Source organism: Camelus dromedarius, chromosome X (assembly GCF_036321535.1).
Source record: "Camelus dromedarius isolate mCamDro1 chromosome X, mCamDro1.pat, whole genome shotgun sequence".
Taxonomy (NCBI): domain Eukaryota; kingdom Metazoa; phylum Chordata; class Mammalia; order Artiodactyla; family Camelidae; genus Camelus; species Camelus dromedarius.
Window position 1 is genome coordinate 76920887 of NC_087472.1, and position 24026 is coordinate 76944912.

Sequence of the window (24026 nt, forward strand, 5' to 3'; positions counted from 1 at the left end):
GACCACTTCCCACCTGAAGGGCATGAATCTCTCTGCTTCTTGGCTTAAGGGCTTTGTCCTGCAAAGTAAGAGCTTGGAGACACCACTGGGAAGGTGTGGGGGTGGTAACACCTCTCCGGTAAATATTCAACCAGTGGGGGTGGGAGAAGTCAACGGATAAATGCTCCAGTCTCCCTGTTGTTCAACGGAATGGTTCAGACACATATGCCACATGTGTGGCACACAGAGGGTCCTAGTGAAGCTGATTCCCAGATATACACAGTGCTAACCAGCTCATTAATACATCTTGTATAAGCTTTTCTCCCTTTCTCATGTGAATTCCTCACTCCTTCACTTCTGCTTCTTTGGATCACCTCTCAAATAACCTACCTGCCCCCAAATCCTATTCTAAGGGTCTGCTTTTAGGGGAACCCTAATTAAGATAAGTACTTTATCTAGTTAATCTTATCATCTTTAAATAATGAGAGTTTTGTTTTCTCTTTTCCAACCTTTATACCTTTTTCACCTGGTCTTACTACACTGGTTAGGAACCCCTCTACCCAGGCAGTACAATGTAAATACAAAATAGAATGTTAAATCAGATGATTAAATGCATCCTAGTTTCATTTCTGAAGTTAAAGGGAAAACTAACATTTTATTTTCAAGTGTGATGTCTGCTGAAAATTTTTGGTTCTCTATCCAGTTAAGAAAAACTCCTCTACTCTTAGTTTGAAATATTTTAAAAATCATGAATGGGTATTATATTTTATAAAATGTTTTAAATGTATTTATTAATATCATTTCTCTTTAATTTGTTAGTGTGATGAATTTTATACATTTCCTTTAAATAATTTTGAAATTTAGATGTGTCTTATCAAAATTATACAAGCATTTAGAGTCAAATAATTCTACAAGTCTGTTTATGAAAATCTACATTCTTCTCTAGCTTTCACCCTTTTCCCACTCCCCAGAGACAACCACTTCCAACTCATGTTATTTTATTTAGATATTGTTTTAAAAAAAGTGATTCTGACACCTTTGTTAAATGGTAAGGAAGACTTTATTCAAGGCTATCATGATAGGTGTCAGTACTATCACAACAGGGAAGGGGGGTGGACTCAACTCCGAATACAAGGTTAAGTGGAGATCTATAGCCAATGGGCAGAATGAGGGGTCAGTGGATGGAAAATTACTAAGAGGGTAAATTACATCAAGGGTAGTGGAGATTCTTGCTAAACTGACCTAACAGGATTCTTGCTGAAGGCAAGCCAGGGTGGTCAGAGTTCAAAGTGGGGGATTCTCTCTAAAATGACTTAGCAGGATTCCTGCTAAAACTAGACTAGGCAGGCAGATGACAGGGCCCAAGGATGTGAGATCTACTGAAAAAGAGGTCTCAGAGGAGCCTGGCTAAAGTTTAGTCAAGGGAAAAATCTTTGTCAGGTTTGACCTTGCAGCAGAGATTGTTAGTTTTGCTCATCCAAATCAAGCTGGGCACACAGCATCTTTTGCAGCTTCCTTTTCAATTAGGTGGGTCATTTGTTTTGTAAAATTTCACTTAACCCTCTGTTTTCAGGGTATCACCCCTACCTTCAACTGTGCTTTTTGTCCCCTGGTCTGAAGATCCCTTTTACCCTCTCCAAAGAATAAATCTCATCTTAGATGGGAGAGAGGAAGTTGTATGGCTGAAGACAGGAAGAGACGTCAGGTTCTGGGGTATAATCACTGCTTTTTTTTTTTTTTTTTTTTTTGAAAAATTGCACCTTTAATTTATTGAACACATCATGGTGCCAAGAACTGTGCTAGACACTATACATGAATTATCTCTTTGAACCTCCACAACAACTATTTGAGAAAGATTCTTTTATTATAATGTACATTTTTAATTAAGATACAATACACATACTCTAAATTTTATCTCTTTAAAGGATACAATTTGATGGGTTTTAGTGTATTCACAGGATTGTACAACAATCATCATTATCTAATCGCAGCACATTTTCATCACCCACCTAAGGAAACTCTGCATCCATTAGCATTTACTCCCATTTGCTTGTTCTACATCTATTGATAAGCATGTGAGTTTTTCCTTTATTCTATTGATATGGTGTATTACAATGAACGATTTTTATATGTTTACCCAACCTTGCACCCTCTGGGATAAATCCCACTTTGCCATGGTGTCTAATCCTTTGAATATGCTGCTGGTCTTGGTCTACTAGTATTTTGTTGAGGAGTTTCACATCTATTTTTATAAAGTAGTCTGTAGGTTTCTTTTCTTATGACATTGTCTGGCATTGATATGAGGGTAATACAGGACTCATAGAATGGGTTGGGAAGTGTTCCATCCTCTTGTATTTTGGGGGAGGGTTATGAAGGATTGTTGTTAATTCTACTTTAAACATTTGGTAGAATTCACCAGTGAAACCATTTGCTCCTGGGCTTTGTGTGTGTGTGTGTGTGTGCACTAACTGCTTCTTTTTTCTTTTCTTTTTTTTTTTCTTTCTTTTTCTTTTACTGATTTTTTTTAAATGGAGGTACTGGGGATTGAACCTAGGACCTTGTGCATGCTAAGCAGGTGCTCCACCATTGAGCCACACCCTCCCCCTCTGCACTAACTGCTTCTTAAATTTTCAACCAAGCCCCTTATTTTCAGTCTTATCATCACCCCTAATTTCAGAGGTTCTTGGTGCCATCAATTCCTGAGCGTTTTGAGAATCTCTTAGTGTAAATTGGATTGTCTCTCTACTTCTTCCACTGCCATTTTAGGATTCAGCTTTCTTGGGACTGCTAAGTCAGTTATCATTCATCCCTCTCCTTTCTGTCTTCCCACCAGACTTTCTCTGTCTTTGGATTTCTGAAGTTTGAGTATGCCTAGGTGCGGGATTTTTGTGTTTTATTTTGTTTTGTTTGGAGTTTATCTTGCTTGGTGCTCTCTGAGCTACCTGGATCTGTGGTTTTGTGTATGTAAACAATTTTGGAGCATTTTTGGCCATTATTGCTTCAAATATTTCTTCTGCCCTTGTATTAGTCAGGGGTCTCCAGAGAAACAGGACTGAACGTATGTATCTCTACATAAATACAGATTTAGTTATAGGTATAGCTATATATTGAAAGAGATAGAAAGATATATATTATATATGCTATATTCTCTCTCTCTCCATACTCAGTTTTCAGCAATATGTCAAAATTACTGGTCAAGTAAGTGGCCTTAACTGCTATGGCTTCCACTGGCTTCTATTCCTGGTAAGCACATCTTGGGTGCTGAGTCTCTTGGAATCTGCCTGTCTCTCCAGATTTCAAGCTGGCAGTTTGCCCTGTGACTTCAGTTCTCTGATGGGTCTAAGAAAATCATCTGTCTTCAGTTGACCCAGCTTTCTTGTGGTAAAGATGGGAGTAGTAAGTTCTATGCTTCTTATGTATTGGAGCTGAAACCAGAACTACTTTCTAGATTGCCCAATTTTATTGCTTTTAAATCCTCTCTCATTCTCCTTATCTTTGTGGATGTGTTGCTTTTTAAAAATTTCTTTAGTATTAATTTAGTGAGGTCTTGGGAAGGAGGAAAAGCTAACCTGGAATTCAACCAAATGGCTCAATGAATTTTCTAATATTTAGCCACCCTTTCATTCTTGAGAAAAATAAAATTTGGACATGCTATATCTGTGTCATACACATTGCTAATTCAATTTGCTTGCATTTGGTGGATTTTTGTATCTAGGTTTGTAAGTAAGATTGGTTATTATTCACAAAGATTGTATATTTGTTGTACATAATGTGGAAGTATTTCCTCCCTTTACATCTCCTGGAACAGTTTGTATGTTAAAAAATGTTAGAAATTTAATCTGGGGGAGAGAAGATTTTTAACTATGGATTCAATTTTTCAAAAATATTTCTGTGTCTTTTAGGCTTTCTATTTATCCTTAAATAAGTTTTGCAAAGTAAAAAATTTTTTTTATTGAAGTTTGGTTGATTTACAGTGGTGTGTTAGTTTCTGGTATACAGCATAGCAATTCAGTTATACATATATATGTTCTTTTTCATTATAGGTTATTACAAGCTACTGAATATAGTTCCCTGTGCTATACAGTAGGACTTGTTGTTTATCTGTTTTATACATAGTAGTGCGTATCTACTAATCCCAAACTCCTAATTTATCCCCACCTTTTGCTTTTAAAGGGGTTTTAAAAGTTTTTATCAGGCATATTTCATTACTTTAAAAGGAAAGTTGAATAAAATAACCAAGCAAGAAACTAGAAGACCATACTCTTAAATGTTTAAACATTCCTATTTGACTTAACAAGGTCTAAATGCAGGCTATATCCCTACCCTCCTCCCAAACAATACAAGAGTCTTAGAACGCTTCAAATATTAATAGTCTCCTGCTGTTTTACATGTTTCTGTGCTCCAGCTTCTTTTTAGACCGCCATGTGATTCAACATTATTGTTGTTTTATATACTTAATGCTTATTTAGATTTCCCCACATTTACCAATTTTTGTTCACCGTTCCTCATCTCCTATTTATCCCTCCTCTCTGATTTCAATTTCCTTTTTCCTATAGTATATCTTTCAGTAGTTATTTTAGTGAGTGTCTATTATTACTAAACTCTTAGATTTGCTTTTTCTGACAACGTCCTTATTCCACTCTCAGAAAGAGTAGTAGTTCATCTCATCAGTATGTCTTAGGGGTACTAATTCTTCTCCTGGTGGCAACGGGTGACTCACCTTCATGGCGTATCATTTATTTGCAAGTACAATCTCTGTGTTGTTTAATTCTGAGCACATCTTCAGCAGAGAGTGTCTTTTTCTGTGGGGTTCTGTGTGCCCTGTGTTGTAAAAACATTTTCACTTTTGCTGAGGTTCTAGGGGTTTGAATGGTTCTGCTCCAATTTTTGTTGTAATTTTTTTCAGCATGTGATTCCCGTAATATGCAGTAGGGTAAATTTAGACCCACATCCATGTATGACATAGGCCTGGGATTTTATTTCTTCTGGTGGCTCCAGAGAGACAATAAGACTTACTTTCCAAAACGCTTTCTAATGAACAGAGAAGATACTAAAGGCTTTATCCAGAGGTTTTATTTCCAGCTTCTCTGCCTGTGGTGGACTTGAGGCTGTGTTACCAGTACTCGCATGCACACTAGATTCCCAGCGCTGAGCCCCTGGCCCCTAGGGCCTCATATCTGGAACCAATACCACAAGCAGTTATCACCGTGTCCATCCGTTTACAATTACTAGACTGTCTTTTTCTTTTTCTTCAGAGATTTGACTTTGTATTTTTTTTCTTTCTTTGAGGGGGAGGTAGTTAGGTTTATTTATTTTTAGGGGAAGTACTAGGGATCGAACACAGGACCTCATGCATGCTAATGCACTCTACCACTTGATGACTTTGCCCTTTTTTAAGCTCAGCTATAAATGAAAATCTTTGTTGTGATTTATCTAATGTTAATGTGTTTGTAGTTGAGGATGGGGAGTACTAGTCATGTCATCTTAGTGTGCTATATTGCCAGGAAAAAACCTCTCACTTTATACATAGTATTTTGTGCTATATTGATACTTAGGCGTTCCCCCTTATCACTTCCATCCTCATAAATATGCACTTCTTTAAGTTTCAAGGAAATTAAGTCCCCTTCAGGACCATCTAGATTAAGGGCACATCTGAGGCCAGGTCTCTGTAGCATGTTGGATCATTCTCCAGATATTCCACATAGGTAGTTTAAAAACCTCATTCCCCCAGGGTCTAAAGTTCCTTAGCAGAGTGATTATCAACTTTAAAATATTCTAGTAGCAGAACTCTTTCTTCAAATATTACTTGGAACCCTCAAATATAAAATCAATCAGAGGGTAGTTGCTCTGGTTGAAGTGGGGTTGGGAGTTCCTGATCCTCACCAATTTGCCCTCCCTCTTGCTCCCCAAGGTGCACCCCAGGGCATCTTCATAGACTCTTTGGGCTCCAAGTACCATGGGATGAAAACAAATTGAATAGATCAGTGATTCTCAAAGTGTGGTCTCAACTCTATATAAAATATATAAACAACAAGGACCTACTGTATAGCACAGGGAACTATATTCAATATCTTGTAATAACATATAATAGAAAAGAATCTGAAAACAAAAAAAAATATATATGTATGTGTATGTGTAACTGAATCACTTTGCTGTACACCTGAAACTAACACTGTAAATCAATTACACTTCAATAAAAAAATTTTTAAAATTACAGTATGAAACATAACAACATAAAAAAGTATGGTCCCAGAGCCAGAAGCATGAGCATCACCTGGGAATGTGTTAGAAATGCAAATTCTCAAGCCCCCATTCCAGATCTACTACAATCAGAAACTCTGGGGTTGAGACCCCACAATCTGTGTGTTAACGAGCCCTCCAGGTGACTCTGATGCACGTTTTAAGTTTGAGGACTTAACCACAATAGAGGACTTACTAGAATAGGGCTGGAATATTGCCCAAGGTTAAGATTTCTGGGTGCCTAAAGAAGCCCAGACTTATCTGTAGGCTGTTTTCCATCCATTTTCTTGTACAGGAAGGAGATTATAGACCCTCTCGGGGTCCAACTTTGCAATGGCCTGGGTCCCTCTGAACTGACTTAATAAGTGAGGAATCACTAGGAAGAGTAGGGAATCCTCACTTTTAGTTCATTTGACAGAAATAATGATGTTCCTCATATTTTCGCTTGACAACAGGACTTCAGATCTGAAGCTCATAAATGTTGAGCAAAAGAAGCCAGACACAGAAGTGTACATACTGAATAATTCCATGTAAAGAAGGCATTTAAAAAGGCCACACTGATCTACAGTGAAAGAAGTCAGGATAGGGATTACTCTTTGGGGTTATTGACTGAAAGGAAGCAGGAAGGGGGCCTGACTTATGGGTAATGTTCTAGTGTTTTATCTGGATGCTGTTTCCTGAGATGTGTTCATTCTGTTGAAATTCGTGAAGTTGGACCCTGATGATATGTGCATTTCCTGTATATCTGATATGCTTCAAGACAAGAGTTGAAAAGTGGCAGTGGGTCACCTGCAGGGGAAGGTAGGTATGTAAATGACACACTGTTGTGGGTGCTGGGTTACATCCTCTCAGAGGACCAGGGCCTTTGCTTCTGGGTGTGAAATATACATTTGGTGCAGTTTCCTGGCACCAGGTGTTTTGCATTATGACAACTAATAGTATGGGGGCCACTCTGTGTTTCGATTGGAAAAGGCCTCTTGGTTGATGGCATCCCTGATCAGGACTGCCTGTGGATGGGGAAGAAGTGAGGCAGTGACCTAATGTGACCTGTAGGCCGGAGTAACTTTCAGCACCTGGTTATTCTGGGAAATGGGAAGTGGTAGGGTTCTGGGTTTCCAATCAGCTTAAGCCAAGAAACCATGGAAAGCATGTGTAATGGGTGAAAGGTAAGTACCCCATTGTTTGCTCCCTCATTCTGAGCTCTATGGGTGGATAAGGCCCCCACTTGTGAGCCCCCAACTTTTGCCTCTGCCCTTCTGGGCTCAGGTCATAAATAAATCTCCATAAATCTACATATGAACTGAGTTGCCCTGGCCTTACCAGCCTGTGGAAGTAGAGTCTCTGTTAAAAAAAAAATTAGCTGAAATTTCACCAGCTCTTGCCCACATCTGCTCACCCAGGAATTCCAGCCCCCATGTAAAATAGCCCAATTATGTCTGCAAGTCCCCAGTAGGTCAGAAACCAATCTGTTTTGGGGCATCGCCCAGGTTCTTCCTCACTTATCCTGTGCCCCATTTTGGTGTACTGTGCCCGTGAATCTGCTTCAGGGCTGTTTACCCCATTCCTGCCACCTTACTGCTGCAGTGCCCACCATGGGCATGTTGATGAAGGTGCCAAAGCTGCTACCTCCTGATCCCCTCTAAAAGCCCCAACCATAGAAATGCCCTCCCATGTACCAGACATGCTGGAACATGCCTGAATTCCATTTGTGCTCCAGGTAACACATACCTGCTAAATACATGATGCCCTGGATTCCACCGTGATGTGATCTGAAAGCAAGCCCTGCTGCTGTTAACTCCATGGCTCAGTTTGGGGGTTGGTGAGTAGGGGCATAGGGCTGGGCTTGAATGGTGCCCCTGTTGCTGAGGGACAATGGTGTTTTCCCGACAGAGGAGGTGCGGGCTTCAATCAGGAAGTGCCAGGCGCAGCTGCTCCCTCTGGTGGTCTGTGCCTTCCACCAGTGGAGACAGTGAGGTCAGCTTCAGCCTTCTGGCGCCATTCACCTCTCCGAACTATGCCTGAGAGCAGGGTATTTAAAAGACAGTTTCTGTATCAGACAAACCTCAAAGGAGAAACCTTCTATTAAAAATGCTAATGCCGGGGGAGGGTATAGCTCAGTAGTAGAGCGTGTGCTTAGCATGCATGAGATCCTGGGTTCAATCTCCAATACCTCCATTAATTTTTTTAAATACTAATGCCATACAAGATGCAGACAGGTTGTGGAAATATTCCTGATTAAAGGAGGCTAAAGAGACATTACAGCTCAAAGCTCACCCAGGACCAGATCCTGTGATGAAGAGGGAAAATTTGATAAAGGACACTATTGGGCCGCCAGACAAAACTGGAGTACAAATGGTAGATTAGATAATAGCGTTGCATCAATGTTAAATTTACTGAAGCTGTTAACCCTGCTGTGATATAGGGACTATGCCTCTTTAGGAAGCGTACCGTGAAGTACTTAGGCATGAAGGGCCATGATGTAATTGATCCTTGCTTGGTGCGCGCACGCCCACACACACACACATGAGGGAGGGCATCCATGCAAACGATAAAGCAAAATAGCATGAGCAGTTAGCAATAGGTAAATCTGAGAAAGGGTATATAGATGTTCTTTATACTATTTGTATTTTTGAAACTTTCCTGTAAGTTAGAGATTATTCCCAAACAAAAACGTTTTCAAAATGTAAGACAGTGTCTGTGCAAACGGGCAGGATCTGGTGTCGCATGCCTGACTGAACGCTTCCCATGGCAGAGACGAGGAAGAAGGACACGGCTGTCTTCCCAGGCAGGGCTCCCACACATCGCAAAGGGGAGTCAGATACCTGCACGAAGGTGCCAAGTGGCATCCGAGGCCACTCATCTCTTCCTCTCCCACCTCCTACAAGATTTCAAAAACCACCCTTTTTCCATTTTCTCCTGAGGATTATGAGTCCTGAGTGGTGATGAAAATTTGGTTGTGAAAGGAAGGTGTATTGGTTCATTCATCCACCAGAACATGTTTTGAATACGTGCCAGGAATGGTGCTAGGGGTCCAGAACACAGCCCAGGGTTCGAGAGGAGACTCCACCTCCGCCCCAAAACTGCCTCTGAGCTAGTTGGGGATGTATCCACAACTGAATAAGTAAATATCTATTTCCAAAGGAGTTGACCATGAAGTAGACTTGCGGAGCCCTGGGGGAACCCAGCCTTTTACCAGAGCCAGTGGATCCAAGCCCCATGGGTCTGAAACATTCAGTCCCACCCTGCCCCCACCAGGATTTTCTAGATAATGGGTACCTTTCTAACTGATGCTGAGGAGAAAAAGAGGACCCACCAGCCCTTAACCCATCCTGGGCACATCCCATCTGTCTTGGCTTAGCCCTCTGCAGGCTGCTCTTTCCCATGTGAGGCCAATGTGCCACTCCATCACTATCCCCAGGCTGATGGACCAGTGAGCTTTGGAATAGTCTTTCTTGTGATCTATGCCTGCAGGTGAACGGAGCAGCTATGCTCATAATGCTTTTGGAGGGCAAAGACCACTGATACCCTTCACGTGGAAGCCAGGCAGCCTACGGGCCCCGAGTCCCACCCCTGGGGTGCTGAGTCATGATAACAACACGTCTTCCAAATGGACAGAATAATGACTCTGGGGGCCAGTTGTGGTTCCCCCCTCCCCCATCCCGGGTGTGGCACCGATGCCTTGTACACAGAGACAATAGTGGAGTCCACTGCCTTGGGGCCCCAAGTCGACACTACTGGAGAGGGAATTGTAAGAGTGGGTGTGGGTGTGTGTGTCTGTGTGATTGCATGTGACACGCATGTCCTTTCTGTCCATGGGTCTCGGGTAGGACTGACCCTCACCTCTGATGCATTCTGGTCCTGGTCCAAAGAAGTTTCAGATGCAACAAACGTTTACTGAGCCCCTACAAAGTTCCAAGCCTTTTACTTTATACTTTGACACATTTTATATCATTTAATCTTTAACAATAACCCTTTAAGGTAGGAATTATCTGCATTGTACAGATGAGAAAACAATCGCAAAGAGGTTCGTTGATTTGCTCAAGTATATCATACAGCTTTTTTTTGTTTTGTTTTGTTTTAAACACTCACACACTATACTCTTAATTGAGGCCTGTCTGTGTTGGTTGCTTATCTTACAGTGTTTCTTGTCTTCTCTACCTTTGGAGCATCTGCTCCCCTTATACAAGCCCCCTTCTTTCTTGTTTCATGAGCCCACGTGGGCTCTTCTTTGTTTAATACTGCATTTAATAGCACAAAAAATCACGAATACAAAGAAACTGGCAAAGGTGTTTGTCAATGAGATATCCCTGCCTCCTCCACTTTTCCACTTTCATACCCATACATGTAATGGGCTGCACTTGTAGAAACTGTTCTTTCCCCCCACAAACATATAACTGTTATGTGATTGGTCAGTTGAAGCTGAAACACCCATGGAGAGAGATGTTTTATGGTTACAAGGGCACACCCCCCCCCACACCACCCCCCTCCCACCCCACACTTTCCCCACACAATCTTTTGGAGGAATATAGGAATATGTACCAGTGTCAAGATTTCCCTGCTCCTGCCTTCCCCGCCCAGAGCATTCCTGCCATTTAATTTTCCTTTAAGTGACGGCTTAGACTAGAGCCTCTTCTCCCGCCCCTTCTATTTCTCTTGCAATCAGGACCTTTTTAGACACTGGGAACTGTTCATTTCTTACTCTGTCAGGCCCACAGGCCATGCAAGTAGGTCCTTTAGATCTCGATGCCAGTTGTGGTAAGGGTGCTGTCATCTTCCACTACAGGTAGGTCTGTGTGTCGCTTCAGTAGGCTTGCGTATTCATTTCTTTCACTTTTTCTGACTCGTGTTCCAGGACCTGTTTGTGATAGAACAGTAAATACCCTTCACTGTCCAGGACGTCCTTAATACTGGCCTTGGTGATGACAGCATCATCACACTTGAACCACTGGTCCTTGTGGTGCCGGATGAAGCTGGTGTAATGGCCACTCTCCAAAGTTCCCTGGTGATTAACCACAGCAAACAAGGAATACTTATTCTCGTCGTTTCCACTATTGGTTGGCAGCTGCAACTGTCCATTCATCCTGCTCTCCTTACTCGAGGCCATGAACGGTGTCATATCCAGCTCCAGAGGAAAGGATATGTATGTAGTGATCTTACGCCTCTGTTTGGCTGAGTGTTCGAACCGTTTGAAATGAAAACAGGCAACGACCGGTAATTTATTCATCGTGAGCTGTTTGGTCGATTCCTGGTAGCTTTGGCAACTACCACACTTGATTTTGGCACTGCTTCCTAAGTGCTCTGGCCTTGTAAACCTTCGCAAGCAGTCCGTGAGGGTAGTGATTCCTGGGATGTGGCTTTCCCCATTCACGCTGCTCTCCCTCCCGGGGCTCATTGGCCAGAAGGAGGTGCAAGAGCCAGGCAAGTCCAAGCTGATGTCCCAACAAGGGTCTATAGTGGTGGAGACCCCATGGCAGGCTTGACAGGTGACATCCGACTGCAGGCCACCTGTGAAGATTTGGTCTATGATGCAGTTACAGTGGTTGGGATTGTTAGCCGCCTTCCCGGCGTCATCCCCTTTGCAGTGCCGGTGCAGGACATCTAACGCTGCGATGAGGAACTCGTGGGCATCCTGCTGCCGGTACCCTGCTAAATGCCGGGCGTGGATCCACACCAGGTGCAGTAACTTATACGGCACGTGAGGAGACGGGTTTCCAGAATACAACTCCCGAAAGAGCGACGACATCTCACACACCAGACACAACTCGGGACTTGGCATTTCACATCTGTGCCTGTCGGAGAGGAAGAAATCTCTCAGGATGGGAGTGTGGGTCAGGGCCTGGACGATGCAGTTCATAAAGCACGTGTTGCCAAGATTGATCAGTCCTCTTAAACCGATGGTGAAGCTGGAGGTAATTCTTCTTCTCCTCGGGTTGTGTCCCAGCAGTTCTAACTCAGGTTTGGTGGTCTCCCAGGTTGGGTATTTCTCCCCGAGGCCGGGCACTGAACACTGCTGGTGAGACACCTCGGTCGAGGTGGAAGCTTGTAATTTCAAAGCCTCCCCTTGCTCTTCTTTGGCGATTTGCTCAATGTCTTTGTCATATACATAGTCCTTACACATAAAGCAGTAAATACCTCCGTAATAAAGGTCTACGGCTAAGTTGTGTTGTTTCGTCTCGGCGTGATCGTGAATGTGTTTCTCTGTGAAGCAGCCAAAGAAGACACAGGAAAGGCAAGAGTGGAGTCTGTTCAAATGGGTGCCGCACACATGGCAGATGCACGACTTTGCCTTGCTTTTCCTGGTCTCTGGGGTTCCACACCACACGAAGCACTGGTAGATCACCCGCAGTTCCTGCCTCCAGTTCTCTCCCACCTTGAAGCTGTTCACGTGGGAACAGCCTGGTGGACCCACCGCGAAATCCACATCCAGGCATCCGCCCCCAGGGCCGCGCCGGGGCCGGGGCCGGGGCGGGGGCCGTGGCCTAGGCTGCGGCGGGGTACGGAGCCGGGTCTGCGGCCGCGGCCGGGGTCGGCGGCGGGGGGCACGGCTGCGCCGCGGAGAGGGATCGGGGGGCCGCGGGGGGTCGGAGGGAAGGGTGGGGAGAGGAACCTCGTCGCTGCCGCCGCCGCCGCTCCTCGCCGGGTTCTCATCCTCCGGCTCCTGCTTCGGCTCCCCCTTCGGCTCCTGCTCCGCCTCCCGTGCCGGCTCGGGTTCGGGTTCGGGCTCCAGCTTGAGCTCAACCCGGCGGCCGGGACCCTCCGCCGTCTCCACGTTCCCGGCGGCGTCCACCTTCCCTGCCGTCTCCACCTCCCCGGTAGCGTCCACCTTCCCCGCCGCCTCCACCTTCCCGGCTGCCTCTACCTTCCCCTCCACCTTCGCCTCCGCCTCCACCTTCCTCTCCGCCTTCTCCGCCGTCTCCGCCGTCTCCGCCTCCTCTGCCTCCTCCGCCTCCACTGGCGACGGCTCCTCCCCCTGCTCGCCGGGCTCGGGCGGCCACTGGGCGTGGCGGCGCGGGGGCCACGCAGACCTGGGGTGTCCCCCGCCCGGCCTGAGGGAGCGCGGCAGCGCTGGCCGCTGGACCCAAAAGGGACTTTCACTGAAGGAGGCGGCGGCGGAAGCAGGCGACGCCCCCGGGAATCCTCCCGCCGTAGCCCCCTAGCGGAGGCCGCTCTGCCGCCAGGCCCGGTTTCCTTTAATTCAGTATTTCCCAAACTTGCTGGTTCACGAGAATCACGTGGGGAGCATGCAAAAATTACAGATTCCTCGGCGCCACCCGCAGCCCCACTGAATCAGAATCTCGAAGGGACGTGCTCCGGAACCTGTATCTTTAACTAGGGCCCGAGAGGATTCCTATGATCAGGCAAGTTTGGGAAACACAGCTCTAATTCATTGAGGCTGGCGGGAAGGGGGGCGGGGACCGCGCAGTCTCTTTAAGGCGCTTCCAGTTCTCGGCTCCAATCGCTGCTCTGACCCCCTTCATCGTCTCCTCCCCTCTCCCCGTCCTTCCCTTCGTCCATGCAGCGTCCCCCACCACTGCGGGGGCCAGGGACGGAGGGGTGGCCAAGTCCAGAAACGTCCCTGGGGCTGAGAGATGTCCCCCCGGGGGCCGGGTCCTGAGGGGCGCCGGCAGAAGCTGTGATAGGCCATCACCTCGGAGGCTGAGCCTGCCCCCAGCCCTGTCCCGGGCTCCCCGCCCACCCCAGGTCCTGCCCCGCCCCTTAGGGGTGAAGCCCCAGCTCCTCTCGGGGGGGGGGGGAGGCCTGCACCCCAGATCCAGGGGGGCAGAGCTCCCAAGGCCACTGGGCCCGAAGACACATGTCCCATGCCCATCTTATCGGTGTTCTGCAGAGTCTGTGCCTGCTCCTCGTCCCCTCCTCACCTCCTCCTCGGGCTCCCAAGGCCACGGGTGGTTGAGGATTTGGCAGCCGGCCTTCTGGCCCAGGGGACGCTGAGCCGCCCCGGGGGCGGCGGGAGGGACAAGGCACAACGAGGCCATGCCTACTGCCGGCACCTCCCCTAGGGCGAGAGAGGGGCCTGAACCACGGGACGCTGTCCCAAGGCCCTCAAGCCCTAGCAGAGTCCCGGGCCAGGCAGCAGGTGGGAGGGGCCGGGGAAGCAGAAGCAGCTCCCATCTGTGCAGCTGCCAGTGGGGGGAGTGGGCGGCCAGGGGTCTGAGGGGCGCTCCTGCGCTGAGAGCCGCTGGCAGTGGGCAGCAGCACCAAGGCGCCCACGAAGACTGAGCCCAGAACACGGGGCTTGGGGCTTGGGCGGCTGGGGGATGTCGGGAAGCGGCCGTAGGTGCTGGTCCCAGGCAGTGCAGCCCAGGGCAGGCATCACGATGGGGCTCAGAAGCAGCAGAGAGCCAGTGCTCAAGGATCAGGGAGAGTGTGTTCCACGAGGAGTCTGGTCCCTGAGTCCCGGTGATGGCTGGCCTTGGCCCAGTACACAGGGCCCTGCCTGTGGGAGTGTGCTGCCTGATTATATTGTGATGGAGTTCTCCTTGGTTAGCACAGGACATCACCCCTCCGCCTGGCCACTTCTTCTGGGGAAGAGGGGGGGTGCCTAGGCCTCCTGGGGTGAGCAGCAGGAGTTGGTTGTCGAGAATTGGGAGCTCTTAAGGAGGCTAACATGCTAGTTCCCATACACCTGAGGTCCCCAGAGCTGCCCTGGTGCCTACTGTTCCTTCCTTGAAGCACCCCAGCATCTTTCCAATAAATGCCTGCCCTTTGTGACCTGTAACCAGAGGAACTGCAACTAGGGCACTGGCTGAAGGAGTCCTGCTCCTGCGAGGGGTGGGGAGGCAGGGGGAGCACAGGAGGTACTCTCATTACGCCTCCAAGGAGTAACAGACATCAAAGAGACCTAAGGATCTCAGTATACCTGGGACTATCTACCACTGAAGACTAACCATGGCAAACTGACTGCCTTACTGATCAACTTCCTGCCAAAGCCCCCACATCCAGCATGTAATGGAAGTGAAGGGGAGGGGTCTGCCATCATTCACTCCACAAATGTCTGTTCAGCCACCAACCTAGAGCCAGGCGTTATACCAGGAGCTGTGGACCCAGCTCTGAACCAAACAGACTCACCCCAGAACCAGAATCAGGGCTGGCTTCCACAAAAGGCAGACTGAGGAAGTGTCTAGGTCACTAGCAGAGAAGATACACCAAAAACAAAAGAATCCCAAAAAAAATCAGAAGCAATATGACATTTGATTTTTTAAAAGCAGTCCTTATGGGAAAAGTCTGAATTTTATTGTACTTTCTTACATTCCTTTCCTGACTGCATGTTGCTTTTGCTCTGAATCACCTGCTGAGGGTTGGGGTTGGCGGTGGGGTTGTCAGCATAATCATTTTGATGCTTCGTGCTTGTATGGGTCTGGATTCAGTCCTGGGCGAATGGCACTGCCTCTGTCTCACAAAGACCTGACTGAGGGTTAGCTGAGGGAGCTGACCTAAGGAGAGACCCCCTCCTCATTGCAGCCGCGGGGCAGGGGGTTGAATACAACTCTGACCACAAGATGGCAAAATTGTCAGTGACGCTCCCTCCGATATTTGTTTTGTATGTTTATGTAAAACTATTGGTTTATATCAAAATGCTCTCTAAAAATATTTTCTTTGACGTTGTGCTCCTCCACACGTCTTGAGGTTCATATCTAAAATTTTGCATCCAAAATGTCAGGCTGCAAAGAAAGTGATTTCTGACAAATATTAACAGTCACGAACAAAACGTCACGGTTTTACGTGAAAGCAGTGAAACCTAAATATGTTAGTGATTTGAGAGCAGCCACCGTCATCTGTTTTAAAAATTCATAACCGAGCTCTTCTTTGATAGTGGGAAGTTGTACATTTTCCCTTTTCTGCTTGAGTTCTCAATTCCATTTTATTCTTCTAACAGAATTTTATCCCAATAATATACATTTTTGCACTTGAAATGATTTTATTGATTATCGGATTGTATTTCCCTGCAGCAAAAAAGGTACATATTTTGCTATTAAAATGCTTTTAAAACATTCCTGTGATCCTAAAGCTCTAAGTGTTGTTTAAAATTTTTACTCTTGCTTGAGTTATCATGACAATTAGTATTGGAATACAAGGGATCAAAAAATTGTGAACATATTATAAATTTTGATGGGTAATTATTAAACACAAAAACAAAAATGTACTAGAGATAGATAAGTCTTTTTTACAAAAGGTTACGGGGTGTATCCATAGATAAATATTGCTTGTTTTTAGAATGAGACAGGATTCAGCATCAATTCTCTTCCTACTTTTTTGAGGAAACATTAGCACACAGAAACCTCATTTATAAAAATAAGTAAATGGGAATGGACATTTTGTTTTAGCAATGCCACTCAAGTATTTGAATTCTTTTGGAGATATATGGGGGTGATTATACAATGATTTATCTTCAAAATTATTTCTCATATTGATCAGCTGACAGTTTCATTGGGTTCTCCTTCAATTTTACTGGAAGCCATCTGAGTTGCAAAAGGATTTGATACGGATTCATTCGTTAGAGCAATTTGTTCCTTCACCATTGACAGCAGTGTTTGGAGTTGTCTCCCTGGTACACTGAGGATTTTACACCACGGGGCAGTGCACCCAGGTAACATTCAGGATGGTTCAAAGATATGCATTTCTTTTATCAAGTGCAAAAAGGATTTTTGTGAAAAGGGTGTTGGGAAAAGAGAAACAGCTTGATTCCTCCACTGCTAGTGTGTTCTCTGGCAGATCAATTTTAGGAAATATGAAAATGAAATTTGAGGATGTTGAAATTGATCCCCTGAAAACTCTAAGTGCTAATTTACCCCCGTGGAAAGTCTTACTACACCCCCAGAGTAATGCACACTCCACATTTAAGGTTACTGGTTTATATTTATTATTGTAAAGATAATATGTACAATATTTGTAGGTTTTTAAAATTTTTTTTGTTGAAGGGGTAGATAATTAGGTTTATTTATTTATTTTTAGAGGAGGTACTGGGGATTGAACCCCAGACCTTAGCATGCTTAGCATGCACTCTACCACTTGAACTATACCCTCCCTCCTAAATTTGTAGTTTTAAAAAAAGGTATAAAAGACGGCATAACATGAAAAGTTAAAGCCCTTTTCTCCTCTGCCAGTCACACCCAGTTCTATTCCCCTGAAATAACTACTTTCAACAGTTTCTAATGCATCCTTTGAGAAATTTTCTCTGCAAATACAAGCATGTTCTAATACACTTATCCTTTTATGAAATATAAATGAGATGGTAATAAACATATGTATCAACAACTTAGCACTATATACTGGACATCAGGCAGTGCTCTCCAAGTTGACCTACACAACCAATGCAGTGCCAATAAAAATTTCAAAGAGTTTTTTGGAGAAGACTTTTACAAAATTAATAAGGAAGAATAAAAGGCATTTCCCCCCTTCCTCATTTCTCCTTCTTCCTCCTAGAAACGAAGATTTAATGGCTATAGCTGAGTAGCCACCTTGCAACCAAAAAACCGATTATTTCTGGCCCTGTTCTTACATGACAAAGAAAAAATACCAACTCTTAAGAGGTATATCTCTTTATGCTTCAACATCTCTGAAATGTTTGAATGACAGCTTGTGATGATATTTACCAGCATTTTCCCCTCTTTCTTGGTACATAAAATAATGGCGTGTCCTAGAATCAATCAATATAACACTGGAAATATCATCCTATTTAAGTCTTTGTTATTTGGATCCTGTTATGTGTAGCTGAATACAATTGCTAAGTGACAGCAGGCTTTCAATTTCACTCCTGGTGAAGTCCCAAGTCCTTATCTTGGCCTTTAAAGCCCTGCAGAATCTGGCCTCAGTCTTTTAGACTTCACTTCCTATCAACTCAGCCTTGCCTCAAACAAACTAGATTTACTGCTCTTCCTTGACTAAGCTAAGCTGGCTTCTGCTTCCAAGCCTATGCCCTGATTGTTCCCTCTGCTTGGGAAGTGCTTCTCCTTGAAATCCTCATAGCTTTCTCCCTCACTTCTTTTTTTAAAAATTATTTTTATTGAAGTACTGTCAGTTACAATGTGTCAATTTCTGGTGTACAGCACAATGTCCCAGTCATGCATATACACACATATATTCGTTTTCATATTTCTCCCTCACTTCTTCTGATCACTGCTTAAATATCATCTTATCTCAGCATCCTTCCTTGACCTCTATATATAATGATTCTCCATCCTTGCTTTATTTTTCTTCAAACACTATTATCACATGTTGTATTAAATATTACACACACAAACAATTACTATCATGTAAACACCCTGAGAGTACAATGTTCACTATTCTATTCCCAATGCTTCTTTGGCACTTTATATATATTTAAATATTTGTGAAATCAACAAATTCATGCTTTTCATCACAAGTGAAGTCAACCATATTTTCATGTTTATTGATTATTTTCTATTACCTTTTTTGTGAATGACGTGTTCACATCCTTTGCCTATTTTTCTTTTGGCTTCTTATTAACCATAGTAATAAGTCAAACTTAAATGGCACCTGAAGTATATCGAGAGTCATTCTATTAAATTACTTAACCGTCACCACAATATTAAGAAGTAGGTGTTGTTATAATCCCCGTTTTACAGATGAGGAAACTGAGGCATAGAGAGATTGAGTGAAACCCAAGGTCACACAGCTAATAAGTGATGGACCTGAGATTCAAACCCAGCAGTCGGAGTCTAGAGTTTGGACTCCTAACTCCTAAGGCACTATTAGCCCTGCATCTGTCATATTCTAGTGTCTATTTTCTCATTTATCTTTTGACGATTATACTTTATTTCATTTTTTCACCATATGCTGCTTAAGATTATTATGTAGTCAAGATTCACAAACTTTTCTTTATGGATTCTGGATTTTCGTAGGGTTTTTGTTGTTGTCTTGTTTTGTTTTTCTGATTATAAAAATGTAGAGCAAGTGTAAAGGTCCAGAGGCAAAAAAAATGGAAAATGTGGCCAGAATGACTTGAATTTGGTGACCAAGAAGAAGGAGAGTGGTACAAGATGAGGGTGAGGATAGCGTTATAGGCAGGCACCAGATCCCTGGAGCCTTACAGACCATTGTATAGGATTTGAATATTATCCCAATTATGATGGGAATCATTTAGGGGGAGGTTAACAAGGGAATGACATAATTGATGATTTATATACAATAATTATAATCAAATAATAGTAAAAGAACTAACATTAATTGATTGCTTATGACACACCAGGCACTATTTTCTAAGTACTTTAATAAGTTGTTTAAACCTCATAACACCTTGATGAGATAGGTCCCAATATTATTTTTCACTATACAAATGAAACCAAGGCACAAAAGCATTAATACACTGAATCTGCTTATGCTTACTCTCTGCTTCTATACCTGCTCCCATTCAGAATATACCTACTATTGACAATGAGATATCTGACACCTACTTGGTACAGGCCTCTGATGTCCCACTAGTGATCTGCAAGTCTTCACTATGAAATGAAAGGCAAGTCCACTCAGCACTAAGGCCCTTAGGTCTGAGAGCTGGTCAGATGGGCTCTTTGCATCCCATTTGGACCATGCCAAGCAGCCCTAAGCTCAAGAATAGCCAGCCTCCTGGCCCATTCATGATGACCAAGGTAGCCAGTTCAGCAGCCATGCTTCTTTTATTTGGCTGGGGGGTGGTAAACAAAGTTTATTCTAGGAAGAGCAACTCATTGAGAGATAAAACCATTTTAAAATATACGTATATGTACTGTTCATTGTTTCTAAGAACGGATTAGAGCTTTAGCTTTTTAAACTTACATATTTATCAAAGGAATAAAACCAACCACAAAATAAGAACCAACAGAATGCAGTAATCTAATGATAAAAGACAGTCAAATGTGCTTACACATATTCAAGAAATTAATCATCTAAGTTATAAATAATAAGTAGTTCATTTGTGTCCTTGTGTCCTTTTTTTTTTTTTTTAGATTCCACATATAAGTGATATCATGTGGTATTTTTCTTTCTCTTTCTGGTTTAGAATGACGATCTCCAGGTCCATCCATGTTACTGCAAATGGCATTAGTTTATTCTTTTTGTGGCTGAGTAGTATTCCATTGTGTGTATATATATGTGTGTGTGTATACCACAACTTCTTTATCCAGTCATCTGTTGATCAGCAGCCCTACTTCTCACTGCAGCAGGACGAGGGCTTGCACCCTGCATTCCCGGAGTCATACTAGCAACCAGGGAACTGACTGATGGGCTCATCAGGATCCACCATGGGCTTCCAGAAGATGCAAGCCTTACAGAAAGAAGCAGTAGGCCCAGGGGTGTGGAAGGGGGCAGCTAATTGAGGTCAAGTCCTCCTTCAAGCACACATCTAGCTCTGGGTAGCCTGCATCCATGTAATTCCAATGGCCCAGGCCCTTTTCTGGCTGAAAGAAATGAAAGGCTCACAGAGAGAGCAAAGTCAGGCTTGTGAGGGATGGCAGCAAAGATGTAGGTTATACTGCATCATATCCTAACCAGCCATTTTCCTGGCTTTCACCACATATTGGTTGCAGTAGTGTGTTTCTTAGCATCCTTCAGTCTTCAGCAATTCTGTTTATACCTCTGTAGACGGCTGCCCCATTTGACCTATACTTTTGATTCCTTACAACATCTGTCCAACCACCTATCTTCCCTCTGCCTTTTAGGAAAACACTGGAATCCCCAAATCTGTGTCCAGTGCTGGAGGCTGGCCCTGTGCAGTATAGCATGGCCCTGGGCCTGAGCTGAGACAGAGATACAATGAAGGACATATTTTCCCATTCTACTCACCAAAGTGTGGAATCTGACTTCTTGTGCTTGTCCTAAATGTCTCTTTCAAGTCTGAAGAGGGGGAAGGGTCAATCTTGGGATATTGTACCAAAACTGGTAGTTAAAAATCTTGCTCATGCTTTCTACTCTTCTTCAGAATCTGATTCTTGTTTTTATTTTTTTAATTCTTATTTTATTTTATTCACTTTTATTGGAATATATTTGACATACCACATGGTGTAAATTTAAGGCGTACAACATGTTGATTTGATACATTTATATATGGTAATATGACTGCCATTGTAAAGAGAGTTAGCACCTCTATCATATTACATAATTATCACTTCTTTCTTGTGATTGGAATAATTAAGATCTAGTCTCTTAGCAAGTTTGATGATTATAATACAATATTGTTGTCTATATTCACTACACTGTGCACTATTAGATCTCCAAGATTTACTTATCTCCTAGTTGCAAGAAAATGTTATTCCTTGTAAAAACCACAGAAAGAAATACAGACAAAATTACATAACCTCAATAGAGGGAAATTTAGCAATGTCTAAAAAGATTACGTGTGCCCTCGCTATTTGACTCAGTAGTCCCACTTCTAGGAATCTAACCCAAAGATACACCAGCAAAAGTATGAAATGATGTATGCACAAGGCCATTCACTGCAACACTATGCTTAATAGCAAAAGAATGGGAAAAAAAACAAAAGTCTACCACTAGTGGACCAGTTGAATAAATTATAGTGGAGCCATAATATGGAAAGCTGGGGAAATTTTTTTAATAAAATAAAATGGAATAATACAGAATGAGATAGATTTCTATGTAATGGTTAGGAATAATGTTTGGAATATATTATTCCCATTCACTGAAAAGACATAGCAGCAATGACAGCCTACTAGCAATGAGTATATCTAATGCCTAGACTGTGGTCTCTAAATATCATATCCTACCAAAAGGAGCCAATCTTCTTTGAAGAAATAATTGCTTATAGGTGTATAACAGGAAATGTACAAAACGATCCTAGGGCTTTTTTTTTTTTAACCAAAAAGCAAGGGAGACATCAAAGCCTAATGTAGTCATGTCAAAAGAATACAGGGTCCAAGATGAAGGGGAGTTCTCATATGCCTGTATTGGGACAATTAGAGCATAAAAAATCTGCAATTAATCAAGCATCAAATGTATAAAATACGAGTTCATAATGACATTAAAAAACATTGGTCATCCCTGTATGATGCTAGGGTACCAAATTATTGTTGCAAAAATTAACAAAGATAAAAATCAAGAACTTATCACACCTTTCCCATATGAACTGTAATTCAGGGCATCCAAATAGTTAATGATATTCTTCTTTATGCAACAATTCCAGATAGCAAATGCAGAAGGAATGGTAGAATGATATATCACTATTTATAATCCCTAATGAAATAATAAATCTAAGCTATGGTTTCTCAACCTCAGCACTGTTGACATTTGAGGCCAGATGATTCTTTATTTTGGGACTGTCTATACATTGTAGGATTTTTACCAGCATCTCTGGCCCCTACTAATTTGATGCCATTAGTCCCCCCTCTCCCAAGTTGTGACAATCAAAAATGTCTTCAGACATTGTTAACTGTCCCCTGAGGGATAAAATCATCCCTGGCTGAGAACCACTAATCTAGAGCAATGATCATGAATGGATTAAAAAAATTAGATAAATAATGATGGGGAACTTCACAATGGAGGGATCAGGTTGATACCACCTGAACCCACTGATCAAATTCAGCATCACTAAGAGTGGGACAGCTAGATATTATGTCTCCTGAGGTGATGCGGTAGGAATCATACAGCACCAACAATGACATATTGATGTAAAAAATAAAAACTAAACCTAAATCTAATCAAACATCTAGCTCTAATTCCCAGTTGATGGTAAATAAACGAAACAGAAGAACAAGTTCAGTGTTACCACGGAGAAGCAATCAGCCAAATCCAAAACGTGGAATTTTTTATAGGAAAAATGACTTGTTTTTTTAAAATGAAAAATGGCATTTAAAAGAGGATGAGGAAAACAATAAATGTTTAAATACATTTAAAGTAAACCATTACTGTATGATTCCACTCTATGACATTCTGGAAAAGGAAAAACTATGGCGACAATAAAAATATCAGTAGTTGTCAGGGAGAGCTAGGAATGAATAGGCTGAGTACAAATGATTTTAAGGCATTGAAACTATTCTGTATGATACTGTAATGATGGATACATATCATTATAAATGTATCCAAATCCAAAGTGTGTATAACACCAAGAATGAACCTGAATGTAAACTATGGACTCTGGGTGATTATGATGTGTCAATGCTAAGTTTATCAGTTGTAACAAATGTATCACTCTGGTGGAGGATGTTAATAATGGAGGAGGTTATGCATGTATGCGGGCAGCAGGTATATGGAAATTTTCTGTACCTTTCACTCAGATTTGCTGTAAACCTAAAACTGCTCTAAATATTAAAGTCTTTTTTTTTTTACATTTTTATTGAGTTATAGTCATTTTACAATGTTGTGTCAATTTCCAGTGTAGAGCACAATTTTGCAGTTATACATGAACATACATATATTCATTGTCACATTTTTTTCACTGTGAGGTACCATAAGATCTTGTATATATTTCCCCTGTGCTATACAGTATAATCTTGTTTATCTATTCTACATATGCCTGTCAGTATCTACAAATTTCAAACTCCCAGTCTGTCCCTTCCTACCACCCTCCTTGGCAACCACAAGTTTGTATTCTATGTCTATGAGTCTGTTTCTGTTTTGTATTTATGTTCTTTTTTTTTTTTTTTTAGATTCCACATATTAGCGATCTCATATGGTATTTTTCTTTCTCTTTCTGGCTTGCTTCACTTAGAATGACATTCTCTAGGGACATCCATGTTGCTGCAAATGGCATTATGCTGTCGTTTTTATGGCTGAATAGTATTCCACTGTATAAATAAACCACAACTTCTTTATCCAGTCTTCTGTCGATGGACATTTAGGCT

General features: G+C 43.0%; 1 protein-coding gene and 1 long non-coding RNA gene across 2 annotated transcripts; one reads left to right on the top strand and one right to left on the bottom strand.

The window, feature by feature from the left end:
• Positions 1-10124: 10124 nt before the first annotated feature.
• On the bottom strand, positions 10125-14213 carry USP27X (ubiquitin specific peptidase 27 X-linked). Its single transcript, XM_010981275.3, has 2 exons — positions 14097-14213; positions 10125-13372 (listed from the first exon to the last, which is right to left on the bottom strand). The coding sequence occupies exons 1-2, from the start codon at positions 14211-14213 to the stop codon at positions 11021-11023; spliced, it is 2469 nt and encodes an 822-aa protein (XP_010979577.2). The 3' UTR covers positions 10125-11020.
• Positions 14214-17615: 3402 nt separating this feature from the next.
• Positions 17616-23510, top strand: LOC135320239 (uncharacterized). The gene is made up of 2 exons (XR_010379503.1): positions 17616-17768; positions 20892-23510. It is a non-coding gene; the product is annotated as an uncharacterized LOC135320239 (long non-coding RNA).
• Positions 23511-24026: the final 516 nt, after the last annotated feature.